General features: G+C 43.0%; 1 protein-coding gene across 3 annotated transcripts in view; it reads right to left on the bottom strand.

Moving 5' to 3' along the window:
* Positions 1-4,003: 4,003 nt before the first annotated feature.
* The window catches only part of LOC117419813 (proline-rich protein 5-like), a 56,347-nt gene continuing 40,249 nt past the window's right edge, over positions 4,004-20,101 (bottom strand). For all 3 annotated transcript variants that reach the window (XM_034033003.3, XM_034033002.2, XM_034033004.2), the window contains 2 exons: positions 7,823-7,961; positions 4,004-7,575 (listed from right to left, as the gene is read on the bottom strand). In XM_034033003.3, the coding sequence (XP_033888894.1) occupies positions 7,061-7,575; positions 7,823-7,961 (654 nt within the window). In that variant the 3' untranslated portion in view covers positions 4,004-7,060. The remainder of the gene's footprint in view (positions 7,576-7,822; positions 7,962-20,101) is intronic.

Below are 20,101 nucleotides of genomic sequence, written 5' to 3'. Positions count from 1 at the left end.
GCTGCTACCTCAACTGTCAGTTCCAGCTCCCCTTCGGCCTCCACTTTTAGTGTTCAAGTTCCGTCGACTGGTCCCGTCTGCTGCGTGCCCCCCCCCCCCCCCCCCGATTCACCAGCTGTCATTTGACTGAATCATCCTCTCAGTAACCTCCTTCAATCTGCTCAGCATTTCGTATCTGCAGCTCTCTCCCTCCTTCGACAGCTTCATATTGTACAGCCTGGTCAGTGTTTTAAACATTCTGTGCCAGAATCTGATTCATCCTATTCCTTCAAATCAAACCAGATCATGGCTTTCATCGTCCAGCTAGGGATTTTTTCTTCCCACCATTCTCTCCATACCAGTAGTTTGTCTGACTCTTTCCGGAATCTTCAAAGTTCCCCCCCCCCCCCCTCCCCCTGCTGCACCTTCCAGCCTGCCTATATCAACAGACATTCTCCATTCATTTATCTCTACTCTTTGGAAAGTTTGCTTGTCCCCTTACGAAGATCTCCTCATGGAGACCATCTGCCTAACAGCTGATTCTTAAGAGCCTTCCCTTCTGCCTCACCTTCCCGCTGTCCGCATCAATGACCATTCTCAGTTTGCTCATTCTACTCTTCTGAAACGCCGCTTCTCCCCATACAAGGATCTACCTATGGAGATCATCTGCATCTGAGCCCTCTTCGGTCTCCTTAGGAGCTCAGAATTCACAGTTCTAATTTACGCCATCATTCAGTTGTGTACCTCCAGACGGATCCATTTCAGCGCCGTCAGTTAATTCAGCTGTCAAGCAGATTCCCCTATCTGCCCCTTATTTTCAACGTCAAGGTATCTCATCTGCTTCTCGGGCGCCTTCGGCTTCCTCATAAGCTCAGACTTCACAGTTCCCTCAGCTTCAAGCTTCCCTGCAGCGACGAAGATCTCCTAATCAGCCAACCTCTCCACCCTCCTTTCGAGAGCAGGCCTCCCTCCTCAGCTGTATTCTCCCCATTCATTTCGTATAGGTGCAGCTACCTCCGCTGCGAGAGCCAACATCAACCACAGTCTGATCAAGACCATGGGCCGCTGGTCCTCTTCCGCAGTAGATTATTACGTTCAGAACTCGCAGTTTCTTCTGCTTCTGATTTACTTCACCATTCGGTCATACCCCCAAGAGGGATCAATTTCAACGTGGTTAGTCCATTCAGCTGTCAAGTAGAGTCCCCTATCTGCCCCTTTTCATCATCAAGGTATCTCCCCAGCAAGAACCCCCCCCCCCCCAGGACCCTCGGTTCATTGATTCCTCTCGCTCCTATCATCTCTCATCGCCCCTCCTTCCACCCTCCAGAGCAAGCCTCCCTCCTCTACTTCACCCCCTCATTGATTTCTCTCACTCCTAGGATCACTAGTCACTGGATTCCAACCTACCTTGCCTCCAGAGCGGGCCTCCCCCCCCCCCCCCCAATCATTCCGTAGGCACAGCCCCCTCTGCTGCGAGGGCCAACATCACTCACAGCCTTCTTCGGCTTCCTCGGAAGCTCAGAATACACAGTTTCTTCAGCTTCAAGCTTCCCTGCAGCGACGAAAATCTCCTAATCAGCCCAGCTCTCCTCCCTCCTTTCTAGAACAGGCCTCCCTCCTCAGCTGTATTCTCCCCATTCATTTCGTATAGGTGCAGCTATCTCCGCTGCAAGAGCCAGCATCAATCACAGTCTGATCAAGACCATTATTATTATTATTATTATTATTTATTTCTTAGCATGGGCCGCTGGTCCTCTTCCGCAGTAGACTATTACGTCCATTCATCTCCCTTCGTTATAGCAGCAGCCCATTTTAAAATTGCTAGCATGCCCGGAGTGGGGGCTACCTGTTCGCCGGGGCCACCTGAGGTTTTCCCCTAAATTCGCTTCGAGGGGTTTTTTCCTCTCCACTGAGCGGCAAGTATACACAGTCACATCCCATTAACAAATTTACTAATCCCCCTTTGTTCGTCCTTCTGGTCTTTTGTTTGTTTGTTTATGTTATGCGTTGGCATGTTCTGTCTTGTTTGTCTCACGGTGTGGGAATTTTCGTAGGTGCCGGGGGTCCATCCTTTGGGGGGCAAGTGAGGCTCACTTCCCCGACCTCAGGGCTAGGCAGCCGCCTCCCTTACCTTCAGGGGTTCTCACCGCGTGAGTCAGAGCGGACCCCCGGCCAAACTCTGTCCTGTCGCAGCTCCTGCGCTCATCTCACTCGAGGCTCTCTTCTATTCTGCCTCTCTTCAGGACGTGGTCACTCGTGCCGAGTCCTATACTAACCTCAATGCTCTGTCCTTATTTTCAGGTCCCAGGCAGCGTGATGTCTCGGCCAATCAGGGGTTTTACGAGCGCCCCTTACATAAGCCTCAAATGCTGGGTACCTCTCTCATCTCCTCCCGAGGGGTGGCTTTTCAAGTCTAACCCTCATATGTGTTTTCAGGTTGCCGGGTCTTCCGCCCCTGGGATGTCGACAGCGTCGGCCCCAGTCGACGACCTCTTTTCTATCCCGTTTCCGGTTGCCGGGTCCTCCGCCCCTGGGATGTCGACAGCGTCGGCCCCAGTCGACGACCTCTTTTCTATCCTTTCCGGTTGCCGGGTCCTCCGCCCCTGGGATGTCGACAGCGTCGGCCCCAGTCGGTGACCACATTCTGTCCTACTAACTGCTCCTTGCTGCTTCTTCTGCCTTATCTTTCCCCCCCCAGCTCACGCCCAGTGAAATCTCAGTGCAAGACGCTGTTGTTGTTTTAGCAGAACGGAGGGATGGGATGAAAATAAATAAATGCAATGCCGTCTCAGATTTTAGTCATTTCTCAAGGTCTGCGTCGGAGAGGGGTGGATAATGTGCAGAAGTGTCTTTCTGTGTTTTTGATGGCTGCCGGTACTGTAAATTCTGTGAGGCAGAGCACTGATTTCTATGTGATAAGGCTCCAACTGTACGTATCCTTCCAATACACGGACAGCTGGAACCTTGCTTGACCAATCACATTGCTTGTTTCACCTTCCATTGCCAACCCTGGATTATAAATCTGAATATTCCATGGTCATCTACTGTGTGGCAGTGCCCTGCAATGGAGCTTTCTGATTGGTGGGTGGCAGTTATGTGGTTTCTGTTGACTATCGTTATAGAGTCTGCATGTATTTCGCTGTTGATTCAAGAGTTTGTATTATTCCGCTGCTTGGGGGATGCATTTTCCAGCAACGGACATACAATTTCACGTATTCATTGATCTAGCTTGTAAGAGGGTGACGTTCTTGTCACACAGAACGGGGAGACAGGGCCTCAGAAACAAAGCACAGACTGACACTGCCGTCAAGTGCTGCTTTCTGAGACACCTTGTGAAGAACATGTGACGTACACTGGCTTTGCTCGCATGGAATTGAAAATTAGGATAATGAAGCCGAAATCTCCTAAACTGAATTCAAAGCAAAATAATTCCAAACTCTTATCCGATGGATTACACTTCCAACTGATGGGCCCTTAATCCTGCTGGATTCTTGATAGCTTTTGGCAGTACTTCACCATGGTAACCAGGCTATGTTTAAACAGACAATACATTGTATTCATCAGTACGCTACGTGATGAAAAGACCCTTTGCTATAATTGAAAAAGCCACTTACACAGAGACACTATGAGCACTTGTTGTAGTTTGTTTTTCAGAACCTTAATGGTTAATAAAAAAATACCTCTATCCCCAAATGTGGCCTTGTTTTTGTTTTTTTCTTCCTAGCAAATTCCCAGCAAAAAAAAAAAATCTAAACTAGTGGTATCTTTGACATAAAATATTTTAAAATACCAAAAATGAAATCCTGAAATGCTCTGGTTTTCTAACTAAAGTAGTTGAGGCCATCTACATGTTTCTGAAGATTACTGTAATTTATCTAGTGTTACCACAGCATTCATACTAGAACTGAGTGAATAAAGTTGTGGATGAAAATAATCTGTTTATAATGACAGCTCAAGAAAAGGTAAAACCACAGAACACATTCCGTTTCATTCTATAAAGTCACAGCACATCTCACAAAATAAGTGTGTTGATAACATACATTTATTTAAAAGTAGCACGTGTTTCTCTTTGACAGTTATCAAAGATGTTGTAGAAAAAACAAACACAGAAAAAAAATCACATTAAGAGCATAAGTAACATGGTCATGATTTGTTGTACCAAAAGTTAAATTACAGTATTAAAACTTTACAGCGTTGTGTAAAAAATATGGAGTGAGTTCCATTGTAAAAGTTTTTGTTTGTTTGTTTTTACAATCCTGTGCAAAAAAAAAAAGGTATTCAATTATTGTATGTATAGCTCTCCTTTGTGCTTTGGTATCTATACATACAAATCCTTATACAATACTGCCACCTACTGGCAGCTTCAAATAGCACTGTTACAAGTGGACAAAAAGCTGAACCAACTGCATGGGCATTTAAACACACAGAAAATACAGTGGTACAAAAATGCACCCTGTTGTATTGCTATGATTTCCTTTTTTACTCAAGACCACTTCATATGTAGTACAATTACAATACCTGGTTTTATAGTTATCTGTTATGTTGAATTTCTCTTTATAAATATGTTGTATAATATAACAAAAGCTTCATTATCAATGTATCACAAGCAAAATTATCACAGCTCCCCTTCTCCTGGCATGGGATAGATCTTGCTTGTTTATTTTAATTTGATATTATTTCTTAAATACGCAATGCTATCGAGTACCTTTATCACTTGCTGTGCTAACAGCAACTGCACAGGAAGTGATCAGGCACAAGGAAGTAAAAAATCTTAAGCACAATAAATGGGGGAAGTGGCATGTGATAATGTTAGGTAGATAATGTTAAAATGAATTATAAAATCATTAACAATGAAGCATACCTATTCCTAGATCACCAGTACTGTAATAATACTTTCTGATTGAAATCTAGAGTGTGAAATTTGCTTGAGATCCCCACAGCTTTTGAAATCAGACCCTGGACACACTGAGCATCTCAAAGCTGATTGATCACGAGTCAAAGCTCATGTTATCTATGCAAAGTGTCAGGCAGGAATCCTGCAAATATGATCATTTGATTGACAGGGACATATTTGTACATCACCAAAAGAAAAACAAACATTGGACGAGGGTGGTGCCTCCCTCGTTCATGTCAACCTTCAGTCAGTGGCAGCTCATATATTTAAGCCAGTTAAACTGAATCCCGCCCCGAAAGACGATTTTGAGCGCTAAACACAAACAAGTCTAAATGTTGTGATGCATGCTAATGTCAACTGCTGTTCTCCAATTAAAAGGTTGTTTTAATAGCACAAATTGTCCTGACTTTAAGAATGCATTGCCTGTCCTCTCCCTTCTAAACGAGAACCTGTTGGTTGTACCTGGGTCACTCCAGCTCAGGTAGACCTATATAAACGGCTTACGATTGAGAAAATAGTGGCAAGGCAGGTGAGGGTATGGAATGGGCTACCTAGTCATGTTGTTGAAACAGAATCACTGGGATCCTTTAATTGAAAAAGTTTTGAGATCAATCAGCTGCTGGGAACCCAGACAAGCCTAGTTGAGCCGAATGCCTCCTGTCGTTAGTAACGTTCTGTTCTCATGTCTCGTTCATGCAGAAGACAAGTTGTGTAACTCATGCACCCTACGCTTTCAGTGTGTCTGAAGGTGGTAAAAATATCAATTTTGATAACCTGACCAATTTTTGTTAGCCAAATTCTCCTGTTTGTCCATGTAAGCTGGAATGACGTAACTGGATAAATAAACAATCTGACAAACACATCTGAGTACTTTCTGTGATCAGGTCACAGAGTAGATGGAATTGTGCCACCACTCTGATCATTTTAATATTACAGGGTGCCACATTAATCAGGCACCACATGGATTATATGAATTATGGCACCCACCTGTTTTAACAGAGAACATCCTAACTGGCATAATATTGATATTGCCTATGATCCTAACTTGACAACTGACAAGATTCTCAAATCAAATGAGTCTGTTGCTAATGGAAACAGGTAATTTACCCATTCTATTCTTCTTTATTAGGGCCTGCCCGCCATAACATTTTCTCCCAGCAAGTGGTGCTGTTGCACTGCAGCTTACAGCAGAATTGTGCATGCATTGTGATAAGGTGACAAGTTTATTGAGATTAAGATAAATGTGTCACTGGTTTATTAAAAGTTCTAAGTTTTATTTCAGATGAACTGTCAAGCTTCTTTTGAAATACGGTTATTTCCTGCAAATTTTCTCTTGTTCTCCACTTTGCAAAGTATTTTGTCGAATGCAATTATGTGCCTTTGAGACTCGTACCTTCTGAGTTTAATGGATTACTGGCATGTGCATTGGTTCATATACCACTGGAAAATGGTCCCACTCTACCAGTGGTTGCCCCCATACTTTTAAGATTAGATATATTTTAAAACATATATATGATACTTTCAGGCCAAAAAAGCTGCCAGGATTTCCAATGCTGTGAATCACTGTATGTCTGCAGGACTTCTTAACGCTTTTCTTGAAAGAATTCAACGGCACAGATTTATAGCACCCATAAAAATGTTATACTATGCTGTATAGCCCAGTTATCAGCTATACATGTCAGTGATTAACCTGTCTGATATGGGAGGAGTTGTAAAATCAATTCAATGCATCACCGGTAGCCAATGTAGTGGCTTTAAAAAGTATTCTGGCTGTAGCACTGTGTACATCTTATTCAATGAGGCTTCTAGACCAGCTAGCAAGGAGTTACAGTAATCAACAGCTCTGCTCAATGTCTCAGCACGGGACAGTATACTTCTCAGTCAATGCACAGTAAAGACTCTTTGTCAGACCCTTTCAGATGGGAGATGATCTACATGTATGTCCCTAACGTATATAATATAAGACCATTTACTCTTCCCTACATTTCAATCTTCCTGTTTAACAATCTTAGCTCTTATATGGGTCTATATTAGGCATAAAATAGGTGGAAACAAAAATGCTGTTTCAAAGGAAAAGGAAAAAAAAATCAAATTGAGATATTTTGACAGGCAAATCTGGCAAGAGATGACTTGGTCCTGCATTGCTGATTGTCACACAACAACTATTCTCCACTTCTCCCTGCGTTCCTACACCACGCTCCGTCTGCTGGTCTCCCTGCTGTACCCAGGAGAGTTGGAGCATCGGTGGCTGAAATCAATAAAAATGCCCTCCGAGTCGGAGTCCATGGACTCCAAGATCTGGTCCACTGTGGTCTCGGGGCTGGAGGAATGCGAGGGGTTCAGGGAGGCAGCGTGCTGGTCGCCCCCGGGGTACTGCTCAAAGAAGAGTACTGGATTGGAGGTCGGAGAAGCTCCTCCCCCTCCTGACAGGTCCTGCTCACCCGATTGGTTGGTTTTGGCCATGGAGGTTTTGGAGCCGGTGTCCATGATGGTGGTGAGGTTGGAGTAGCCCTGCAGCCCGAGGCAGGAGGTCATTTCGGAGACGGAGTGCCTCCTGATGCCCGTGCTGCCGGCGGAGCCCACCTCGCACTCGTACTCCACCACGGGGGTCAGCATGGGGTTGTTGTAGCTCTTGGAGCGCACCACCGGATTCTTCCCGATCACCTCGCTCGCCTTGGCGCAGCGCCGGAGGTAACGCGTCTCTGTGGAGGAAAAGAGAGCTCCTGGTCAGGACTACCGGATACAAAACTGAACGAAGCTGTGAAGATTTGGCAAGAGTTTGGAGGACGATACAGAAGGCAGGAAAGCTCTCTCTATAGTTCAATGGTAAGGCCTTCCTCGTTGAACCGTATGGTTTGCGAGTCCAACCCTTGCCTTTCCATTCAATGGGCTGAAATGCCAAACCACGACAGGTGTTGATAACGACTGGCCTTACAGAACATGACTTACCCAGAACACAGGTGCAGTGAGTGACTTGGCCGTTGTCAGAGAAGAGCCCGTGGGTTCCCAGGTACGGAGAGACAACCTTCTGGATCAGGGCCTCAAGCTTCAAGTAGTCCTCCGTCCCTCCCTTGGACTCGTGCACCCCCTGCAAGGCAAGAGAACAGCATGACTCTCACAGGGCCTTAATGAAATCCAGGCCGGGGTGCCTAGATGTATCGGATCATTGTAGGCCCCATGGAACCTATACTTCATGATGTACTTCATAAACAATATTGTATTTTTTAATAGAATACATTTGCTTACTGTAACTGCTATATAATACTGATAGTGATGTGATACAGCCATCAGAAATGTCTTTATAATATATAGTAGACCTTGATATTGATGTAAAACAGTCATCTGAAATTCCTTTAGAATATATAGCAGGCCCGATATTGATGTGATACAGCCATCTGAAATTATATATATATATATATATATATATATATATATATATATATATATATATATATTGTGAAAGGACTGCTGCCACACGGGTTCATTGCCCCTTTAAAAATTGACCCAGGACACACAGGAATGGATTTTTTTTTATGCTCGGTTGCGCTATGTTTAATAAACACAAAATAAAACAAACACAAAATAAACACCTAGCTCTTTCGGAGCACTAACTCAACTTTCAGGAACACCCTGACTACCAGTAGGACGGCTAAGCCATTTCCCCAACAAACAAAAACCACACAGGTTTGACACAGCACTTACTTCTGTACGCCTGCTCGGAGACAGAGGACACTATCTGCCTCCTTCTACTCAGCAGCCCTGAATAATCTGACTGCCCTCTTTAAATACGCTGCACCTGGTTCTAATTTAATAGTTACCAGGTGCAGGGGATAATTAATAATAAAACAATTAACAAATTAAATTCCACAATAAAGCAAAACAATTAAACAATAAAACAAATACAATTAAATTAAACAAATGTGCATTCCGCACATGTTTTCCTTCAGGGAGGCTTTAACCCCCTCCCTGCTGTCTCACATATCCCTCGCTGCTGTTACTATATATATATATATATATATATATATATATATATTGATGTGATACAGCCATCTGAAATCTCTTTATAATTAGGGCTTGAACTTTTTGGTTTTTATTTTCCAAATCTCTACCTCCCTTTTAATGTTAATTAGTAGATGTTAAGCTGTCTCTGCATCCTAATAAAGAGAACACTACTAATTTAAAGACTGGGTTTGAGATTATTTCTTTGCTACAAATCAAGGAGATTTAAATGATGGACTTGCTATCAGTGTACTCTCTGTACTGGGTATTTTATGCTGAAAAGAATATCTGTCAGGACAACCCTGTTAAACAAGTGAAAATAACAAAAACACAACAATAAACTGCAAGAATGAAATGCAATTAGGATCAGCGATGAGCAATTGACGCAATTTGTCATGTCTCTTTGGAATAAAGAGTAAGCGAAACAGAATCAGGCTCAGTCAAGATATGCAGGTAAAACCAAGTGACATGGTTTTGTAATTAACAGCTTAGTTTAATTAGGAAACAGAATCGGCTCAAAATAAGTTTAAAGTCAAGTGATCAAAAATAAAACCTGAAAACTTCAAGCCCTATTTATAATATATAGTAGACCCCAATATTGATGCGATACAGCCATCTGAAATGTCATTATAATATCTGCAATTTCTTTATAATATATAGCAGATAGTAGTGATACAGCCACCTGAAATGTCTTTGTATCAGGCAGTTTGTATGAAATCGCTTGTAACTTGTTTGTATCAGATGTAAATAACATCACACCATGATTAGCTCTACTGTATAATTATTCACAGACTCAAGGCCAGAGCGGCCAGCAATCCATTCCGAGTGGGCCTGGCTTCTGTTGAGTTATTTGTATTTACCTGGCTTGGAGACGAGTTGAAAGGTCACATGTTCACTTTGTTTGAATTGAAGGGAGAAGTCTGTTCAGAGCTGGAGCTTGGGGGTTTCACAGGCAAGCTTACAGAAAGCTCAAAGCCAGGTAAGGACAGATACAGAGGGGAACGCTAAACATGCAAGATTGGAACAACACAGTAAACATATAACACAACACTGGAGCAACCGGACCCCGAACCACTCAGATTGACTTCAAACACCATCAAAGAAATGACAGGACATTTAGAAACCAAACATCAATTTAAAAGGTATTGGAAGCTACTGTAAAAACTACAGAACTCCACTCCTTAGACAATACAGAATACAGGCCCTTGAGATGCATTTCAGTTCACTGCCCATCCATCACACTCTCCTGAGTTTCATGGCTCATTGACCTGGCCAGCCAATCAATTTGCAGAGCACTAGTCCCTAATCATCCTCACTGGTAACTGAGTACTGAAATCACACAACCGCTTCAGAATGGAGATCTTTTGATAATGTTTTTCCTTTGTCTTCTTCCCTTGTTAAACTAGCCTCTCTTAACCCTTCAACTGTATCTGTTCTGTGTCGTTTCCTGTGTGTGATTTTGGGCTGCAGATGTATGTTTGTTTCCAGTTGGCAGAGCCTTCATTGCAATGTTTGCAACTGCATATTTAATAAGGGCAGAGCATTCAGCACACAGTAAGTGCAGGTAGTTTCAAACATTCTGCAAATCTACAGGTAACTTACATAAAACAAATTAAGAATGCAAAATAATGTTATTTTATTAATAAAGCTGCTTCAGATTTACAAAAATGGGCTTACTTTTTTAAAAAGACATTAGCCAACCAGTATATAGGTCAACTTTCTAGGCCGTTTTGGGGGGCTTGTAAAATCAGAGAACGAGATAAACAGGACAGACTTCTATAACCAAGCTCTAATTTTTCCAGCAAGGCACAATGGCAGCAGATTACATTTTTTTCACTTAAATTTATTTTAAAATAATTACGTTACATTTTGTAAAGCAGAATAAACTGGTTTACCTTCCTTGAATTACTAATTGCTTTTTTTAAATATATTTCACTTTAGCATAAAATGCATGTGCATTAATACTCTCAAATGTAATTTTTCTAAAAAATGTTGACAAGCCAAAAAAAAGGGAAATGCGACTGATCCAGAGGTGTGATTTTGAAGGTCATTCTTCTGGGGTGTTCCAGCTCAGAGTCAAAGTAATCCCAAACAGATACTCCACATCTCTGCAGACTTTAACCACCTGCTACATCCTTCCTGCCTCTTCACCACTTCTTTCTTAAATTCTATTGATGTGGTTGTGCAACCTAAGCGAGCAAGGCAGTGTTTATAGTGTGTTTGGAGAACATAGCTACACCGTACGTTCATTTCTGTTACATCATTTAATACACATCTTTACTACAAAATGACATGATCCACAAAATAACTTTGTTAAATACATGTTGTTTATAAAATGTATTGCGTTTGATCCTCATGTACTTAAAATGCCTAGAGGTGTATCTATTGATCAAACATAAGTAAAATAAAAGATCATTGTTTGACCTCTTTTGGCGTGACAGACATACTGTAACGAAAACTATATGATCATTTAGCAAAAAATTAAATACAAATACCCTTTTAAACAGAAATATACTGTTAGCTTTATAGAAAGTTCAGTACTGTTAGTAAAATAATATGAGAACTGTCCCCAAAGTGAACCATTGAGGCTGTTTTTTTTAGAGTTCAATACCTCGTTTCCATGCACCACTCAACCTGGGTTTAAAACCATGCTGCCCCTGATTCTGCATTTCCATGGTAATTCAGCCAACCTGCATTGGTTGCCAATCTGAGCTGGCCCTGATTTTTTTTCAGACCCTTTTCCAAAGCAGGCCAAAGCGGGATGGGTGGAAGTACACCACAACACTGACCAATCAAGTGACGAGTGGGTGTGTACGTCACAACACTGACCAATCAAGTGACGAGTGGGTGTGTATGTCACAACACTGACCAATCAAGTGACGAGTGGGCGTTAACACTGAATCCAAATCCGGGGTGAGCAGGTTTCTCTGTGCTTTAATATTCTTGGATCGTTTTTTTTAGTAACAAAAAGCTCCAAAGAATTGTTAGGATTATCGGAAGCAAAGCAATAGTGTCCATCCTTTCGGTTTGCTAAACAAAAGTACCACCAACATCCGTTGTAAACTCACATTGCATGGAAAATGAGTCTTTCACTCACCGGGTAGACTAGCAATGGGGGTTGAGGAGGAATGCGAGAGAACCCGGATCAGCTCGGATTGACATTCAGTCCCTGCTCATGGAAAGGAGGTACAGTGAAGGTTGTTATAAGACTGACAGGGGCAGTGTCTCTAATACCCTGACTGTGTTATGCAGTACATACAGTGGGGCTTCTGTATTCTTTCTTAAAATGAATGACGTGCACGTTAATAAGTGGAACCACTTCTTACTTTCTTACTTCAGTCAGTATTGTCGTAGATACATATGCTGACCTTTAGTTCAGGTATCTCCTTAATTATATTATATTACTGTATGGGTATGCCTGCAGTAATCATGCTTAGCCTTTCTGCCCCTGATTTTTGGAGGAGAGGAAGCTCTTGTTGTCAAAAACCTGTACAGGAAATGAGAAGTACAATGTGGTCAGAGAGAGATAACTACCGTGAGCTGAAACCTTTTACTTTAATGCACAAAGGATAGGTGTGGCTTCCTGACATTACAGACTCGGGTATATAACTGAATATCTGATAAGCTGACAGACAGACACATGGATTATGGACCCAGAGGGTGTGAGAACTGGCCAGTGAACCCAGTGTTGACTCAACTACTCTTTCTTTCTCCAGGGTGTTGAGATTCTACTGTGTATCTCTCCTATACTTCAATAACATGTTTTTCAAAGCAGGCAGTATGTAGGTCTGCTAAAGGCACTAGCTCAGCCAAGCTGAGAAAGGATAGCTGGCAGACCCTTACTAGCTACAGAATAACAAAAAAACACTTTCTTTTATGGCTCCCTTACTAATTTGGAGTGGTTCTGTCATTTTGATATTCATAACCAAACCTTATTTAGTCTTGTTCATTGAAAAGAGGGGGTGACCGATTGTGAATTGCAGTTGAAGGGAATTCCGAGAGGTGTCTCAGGTATGATTGTAACCATACCGATATTGAGAATAAAGCATGGCAGAAACTCAACATGGAAAGGCTGATGTCATCAGTGTTCTCTTTTTTTCTGGTGTACAGCAGGTGTAAATTACTTGGCTGAAACATCCTCTGCAGTCTATAATTAGGAGTAGCTTAATTACTCGGGGAAAACCACTGATATTTCCATTTATGAAGCATAGTTCACGCTACCTGGATTTTTTTATTACTGTGGCATTCTTCAGACAGTGATTAAATAACCAGCTACAGGCAACAAATACTGCAAGAGTGTCAGCTTCCTCCGATATTTTGCAGGGCTGAGAGAGGAAACGACCGCTAAGGGGAAGGCTAAGACCGCTGGGGATACTCGGCACAGTTTTCAGAAAAATTATTCCACGTGTTGTTGAACGAACATGCTTGGGATAAAAAAACTATAACTCATCACAAGAAAGCTGAGGCCTGCGTGCCACAAAAAACAAAGAGGACATTCCCACGGCTGCAAACACGCCATGTGCAGCAACCTTCTCAATGTTTGTTTTCTCTGGGTTTTATTTTTAATGCAGGATAAACAAGACCACCAGCCGTGTGTTATGGGATTGGATAAATAGCTTTTTTTGCAGCGTACAACAGCATTACAGAGTAATGATCATCCTTCCTACAGTTATACTATTAATTTGCCATAACACCATGGTTTGCTATATTTTCTAATATTATTATTATTATTTGTTTGTTTATTTAGCAGACGCCTTTATCCAAGGCAACTTACAAAGACTAGGGTGTGTGAACTATGCATCAGCTGCAGAGTCACTTACAACAACGTCTCACCCGAAGGACGGAGCACAAGGAGGTTAAGTGACTTGCTCAGGGTCACACAATGAGTCAGTGGCTGAAGTGGGATTTGAACCGGGGACCTCCTGGTTAAAAGCCCTTTTCTTTAACCACTAGACCTTCCAATGGTTACCTATGCTTTCCTATGCTTTCAGTTTGCTTTATTACACTTTGCTGTGCTTTTACTAGGGGAAACTTTTGTAAGGGTCTAAACCAGGGCTTCTCAAACTCTGTCCTGTTCCAACCGAGCTCTCAATTACTTAACTAGACCTTAATTGCTGATAATTTGCTTAATTAGTCATGTTTACTTGTTTTCAGCTCTTAAACAGTTGCATATTTCAAGTTAGCTATAACATTCGATAAGTAACTTGAACTGCAACTGTTTAAGAGCTGAAAACAAGTAAAAAGGTCTAATTAAGCAAATTATCAGTTCAATTAAGGGTCTAGTTAAGTAACTGAGAGCTCGGCTGGAATGAAAACCAGCACACAGAGGGTCCCCAGGACTGAGTTTGAAAACCCTTAAAGAACAACCACTAGCGAGGAAAGAGAAATGAATGCATTGTAGTGAATTAGGTAACATTTTAATGTTTTCCAAAATGGTTAGTGCTCTGGCAAATACCAGAATACTGAATCAACCAGTACTTATTTATAAATGGCTGTAAAAAGATATCATAGTGAAACCAGTGCATACATGACATCTTAAATCAAAAATACCTTTAATCAGTAATTTAATGGGGCACCTGGAGACTGTTTTTTTACTGTAATATGGTGCAAAATTAAACTTTTTTCTAGCTAATTCCAGTTTTCTTTTTGTTTTGCCATTGTATATTATATTATTTTTTTTCGAAAATTTTACTTGGCTTTCACTGTGATTCTGTATAGAGATTAAACCGTCGCCACAAATTACAGCTGCACATTCCGAGTGGTCATTTCTTAGAACACCTCAGCCATTCACTTTCCCGGCGATCCTGATAAATGATGACCTGTGCGGATACAGAGTCATATAAAAACGCACATAATATTAAAGCAATTAAATATTCAGAAAAGTATCCCTCTAAAAATTCCAATATCTATTTAGATGCATGCAGGGGGACCGCAGAAGCTACATTAGGCAGAAGCGAGATTATTTATAGAATGAAAGATATACCACCGCAGTGAGTTTTTTTTTTTTTTTTTTTTTTTTTTTTTTTTACCTAGCGAATTTAGAATGCTGAATTTGGAGTTGTAGCAGCAGCATGACTGGCAGCTACAGTCCCCATCTACTACAGCACAGAGAATATCAAACAGCTCTCAGTGACAGTGAACACACTCAGCAGCAGACTACATGACCTGAATCCTGCCTTCTACAATACTCCAGGCCATCTCACGTCATTGAAACAGGCATTCCCGACTAGGCTATACTCACAATTGTAATGACCCAGACGAGAAAAAAAAACAAAAACATTATCTTAGCTCTCACTTTCAGGAAATTATTCCAAGTTCAGCTGCTGTGGATATTTTGGAAATACCGCAACACTAAAAGTATACTTCCTGGGTTACAGGTAATCCCATAGCAACCTTAAGGCCAGTATACATTGGCAACATTGGCTTAGTTTACTCTTACTCGAGACATGTCTCGTGAAATAAACATGGACTTGGTACCTTTTTGCGTTTCCATGTGAAGCCTTTCATTCTCCCTTGAATGTCCACTTTCCCCCCAACGTTATGCAAATAAACCTAGCAGCGCTCTGGAAGACGTCATCTACTAGTCAGGTCTGTACCCCCCTTCCCCCCACTGCTCCCATTCCCACTGTGCCCAGTTGTCTCACCTGTCCTGCTATGACTGTCTCTCACATCCCTGTTCTGTCCTCTTGCTCTTGTCCTCTGCCCTCTCCCCACCGCTGCGCCTCCAACCCCTCTAACCTCATCCTGCTGTCTCTCCCCCCCTCACCCTCTCCCCCCTCACACTCTCTCTGGTGCACTCTGGAACTGTCACTCTTCTGCTAACAAAGCTGATTTCATCTCTGCCTTTGCCTCCCACCTCTCTCTCGATTTCCTTGCTCTCACTGAAACCTGGCTGTCCCCTGATAACACTGTAACTCCTGCCGCCCTGTCCTCTATCTACGTCCTGTCCCATACCCCGCGTCTCACTGGACAGGGAGGTGGGACTGGTCTTCTCCTCTCTCTTCTTACTCTTTTCTGTCCCCTCTGACCTCTCCTCACTCTGTTAACACCTTTGAATTTCATGCTGTCCAACTTACCTCTCCCTGTCAACTCCTACTAATTGTACTGTACCGTCCTCCTGGACCTCTTGCTCACTTTCTCGATGAACTTGACTATCTACTCTCCTCCCTCCCCTCTCTGTCCACCCCAACTGTCCTGTTAGGTGATTTCAATATCCATCTCTCCAACCCCAGCCACTCTGCCGGATTCCTCCCTCTCCTTCACTCCTTCGACTTCTGTCTCTCTCCATCCCCCCTTACCCACAAAGCTGGCCGTCAACTGGACCTCACCTTCTCCAGGGCCTGCTGCCCCTCCACCCTCTCTGTCACCCCCCTGGACCTCTCTGATCACTATTTCATCACTTTTTCTCTGTCTCTCCCCTCTCTCCCTGTTCCTCCTACCCCCACTGTCACCTCTCGCCATAACCTCCGCTCTCTCTCCCCCTCTGCCCTTGCCTCCACCGCTCTCTCTCACCTCCCTCCTATCGACTCCTCCTCCCAGCTCTCTGTAGACTCTGCTACCTCCACCCTCTTCTCCTCCCTCACCTACTCCCTCGACTCCCTCTGCCCCCTCACCTCCTGACCTGCTCGCCCCTCCACTCCCCAACCCTGGCTCTCCTCTGCACTCCGCTCAGCAAGAACCACACTGCGATCTGCTGAAAAGAAATGGAAGAGAACCAAACTCCCTGCTGCCCTAGACCTCTACCGCTCTCTCCTCTCCTCTTTCTCCTCTACTCTCTCCTCTGCTAAATGTTCTTATTTCCAATCTATAATCCAAGCCTCCACTAACAACCCACATAACCATTCTCTATCTTCTCCTCCCTCCTTAACCCTCAACTCTATCTCCTCTGATGACTTTGCCTCTTTCTTCTCTTCTAAAATCTCAGATATCCGCAAACTCTTTAACACTTCTCCTGCTCCAACCCCTACACCCACTGCATCCTCTACTAACTCACCCTCCTTTTCCACCTTCTCTCCCCTCTCATACTCTGACCTCTCTTCCCTGCTCCAGGGTCAAACCCACCACATGTGCCCTGGACCCCCTCCCCACTCACCTCTTTCAATCTGCTGCTCCTGCTCTACTTCCCTTCATCTCCTCCCTTCTCAACACCTCTCTCCTTTCTGGTCTCTTTCCCTCTGCCTTCAAACAAGCCTCTATCACTCCCCTCCTCAAAAAACCTACCACATCTCCACTCTGGCACGCACTTGCCGATTCTTCCTGAGCAACATATGAAGAATCCGACCCTTCCTCACCAACTACACCACCCAGCTCCTGGTCCAGGCCCTGGTACTCTCCCGCCTAGACTACTGCAACTCCCTCCTGGCTGGCCTCCCTGCGTCCGCCACCCGTCTGCTCCAGCTCACCCAGAACTCCGCTGCTCGCCTGGTGTTCTCTCTGCCTCGCTTCTCCCATGCAACTCCACTGCTCCGCTCACTCCACTGGCTCCCGATCACCGCTCGCATCCAGTTCAAGACTCTTGTACTCGCCTACAGATGCCTTGACGAGACTGCACCCAGTTACCTCCAGACCCTCATCTCTCCCTACACCCTCACTCGACCTCTCCGCATCTCCTGCACTAGAAGACTGGCTGTACCTCCTCTACGCTCCCCTGCCTCCAGAGCCCGCTCCTTCTCCACCCTCGCCCTGCTGTGGTGGAATGACCTACCTACAGATGTTAGGACTGCCCAGTCCCTGACCATCTTCCGGCGCCTCCTCAAGACTCACCTCTTTAGACAGCACCTGTAGAAACTCCTCTTTTCCATCTGGACACTTATCACTCTTCCTTAAATGCACTTTACTTGCTCTTATCTGCTCCCTATTGTCATATCTTGCTCTTAATTGTATTAATACTTGTACTGATTCTTGAAATGTATCTTTGTCTACGATTGTAAGTCGCCATGGATAAGGGCATCTGCTAAGAAATAAAATAAATAAAATAAAATGGGGACGAGTAAGGCTCAGTTAGATTCTCGTGCAGTTTAGCAGGAAACTGACCAAAATATTGTTTCCATGTGTAGAGAAGGTTACACGAGAGACTCTCCTGAGGAAATCCATGTGACAAATGGTTAATAAAGGTGTAATTTGCTGATGGATCATGCCTGCTTTTTTAATACTTTGTTTTAGTGCTGCCGGGGGTTATATTTTCATTAATAATAAATTGGGCCAAATCCGAGGTGTGGTTGAACAGGCGTTTGAAAGGGGGGTGGCGGATACTGCTGAAGTGTACTGAAGTGAACCACGAGTTTGTTTTTAGTAATAGTTTTAAACAGAAACTTGGTAAATCTAATCTGTATGATACTTTACAAACACATTTAGATCCATACACGATTAGCATTGTGCAAAGTTTTAGAGAAGACAGAGAAAAAAGTGGGGTTATCTGCAACATCAATCTGATAGGGAAATACTGCAAACAAAAAAATTAACTTCCCTGCTGCCACCTATGGACCGCGGTGACTTTTATAGTGGCTTTTTGTAGGGCACTTGAACGAGCAAAATAACATTTTCATGAGAAACTTGTGTTTCTGTATGTAAGTGGGCGTTCGCTAGCATTTCCTTGATTCTCATGGGTAAATGAGACTTTCGTGTTAAAATACTGCGGCCGTTTTTTGGGGCACTTTCACAAGTTTTTCTTCCCAACTTGAGAAAGTGCCCCATTGAAGAACATGTGAACTTGAAGTCTGTCCTCCCACCTGACCAATCAGGGAGTCTTTGAGTGTCACATGACTGGTAACACCAGGTTACTTCACATAATCAGGGTGAAATGGGAGCTAAAATGTTAATTAAAACATCTATATATTTTGTCTTAGTTACCACAATTATTGTCAGATAAATTACATGACAATCATGTTTTTACTGGCCTATAATGACCCAGTAACACTAATTCAAAAGTGATATCTAATGGTAATATTATATTAATAAAAAAAGATGTACCGTACTAACTTCTGGAATTGAAAAGCTCCCCAGGTAAATAAAGTCTGTCCTGGTAGGGAATGGACTGTACTTGTCTGCTGTTTCCATTGTGTTTGTTGAATTTATCTCTGGGTGTGTAATACAGGCTCCATCACTCTCTAGTGTATAATGACGGTTCAAATCCCACCTCAGCCACTGACTCATTGTGTGATCCTGAGCAAGTCACTTAACCTCCTTGTGCGCCGTCTTTCGGGTGAGACGTAATTGTAAGTGACTCTGCAGCTGATGCATAGTTCACACACCCTAGTCTCTGTAAGTCGCCTTGGATAAAGGCGTCAGCTAAATAAACAAATAAATGGCCCTGTAGAATGCTTCATTGGCTGGGAATTCTTTTTGTGTCATTGCATTATTTTTTTAAATCTTCCAGCACTGCAGACATATATAGAGGTCTAGGAAATACAACACTCAGAACAACAGAGCTAGACAAGAGACAGTAACCCTTAATGAAGAAGGATGTCTTTCCAGCTGCACTTGGGAGAGCAGACTTCTGATGACTTGTACAACTGTAATATTGCATACCAGTACCAGGGTGCTCTTTAACAAAGCAAGTCATTTTGTAATGCACCAGTGCACATCAAGCTCAGTCCAGACGCCACCCCCTGTCAAACTGAATAAAGATGCCCCGTCACTACTCATTTACCTTCCCAGTATTAAGAACTATTCGAAGAATCTTACAGTCATAGTTATTGTTTTTCCTACCCTGTCTGTATGCGTTTAGTTATTCAAAAAGGGTCTGTGGGAGGGGAGGGGTGATGTTTGACACACTCCAGTATGGGCAATACTGCTCATTAATAAAAAGAAGATGGCAGAACAGCTACTGTTTGAAAAAGAAACATGTGTTTTATCACAAGATCAGATCGAGACAAGAGCCAGCCTGGATAGCCTCTGTCCAGCCTTGCTGTGCGCCTCAGCAGCAGGTATCTCTGAAGCACTGTAGCAAACTCTATTATGTCCTTGTTGCCCCTTTAAGTGACTGGTGACCCCATAGAAGCAGATAATGGACATGAACCAGGAAAACAGGGCTTCTGATTATTCCCTTTTCTGTGTTTATTTTTTTGGAAATTTGGGGGCTTTTTGTAGAAGGTGAAAAAACGTTGTTTAAAAATCGGGTATCATTTTTTTTATACCCTCTGAAAAGTGAATTGACCCATTCCTTCTGGCATTGCCATAAGCACTGTTCTGGAGTTGAGGTGTCTTGAGAACTACTCAAATCAAATAACA

Source organism: Acipenser ruthenus, chromosome 14, assembly GCF_902713425.1.
Source record: "Acipenser ruthenus chromosome 14, fAciRut3.2 maternal haplotype, whole genome shotgun sequence".
NCBI classification, from domain to species: domain Eukaryota; kingdom Metazoa; phylum Chordata; class Actinopteri; order Acipenseriformes; family Acipenseridae; genus Acipenser; species Acipenser ruthenus.
This window is presented reverse-complemented; position numbering and strand designations above follow the sequence as displayed.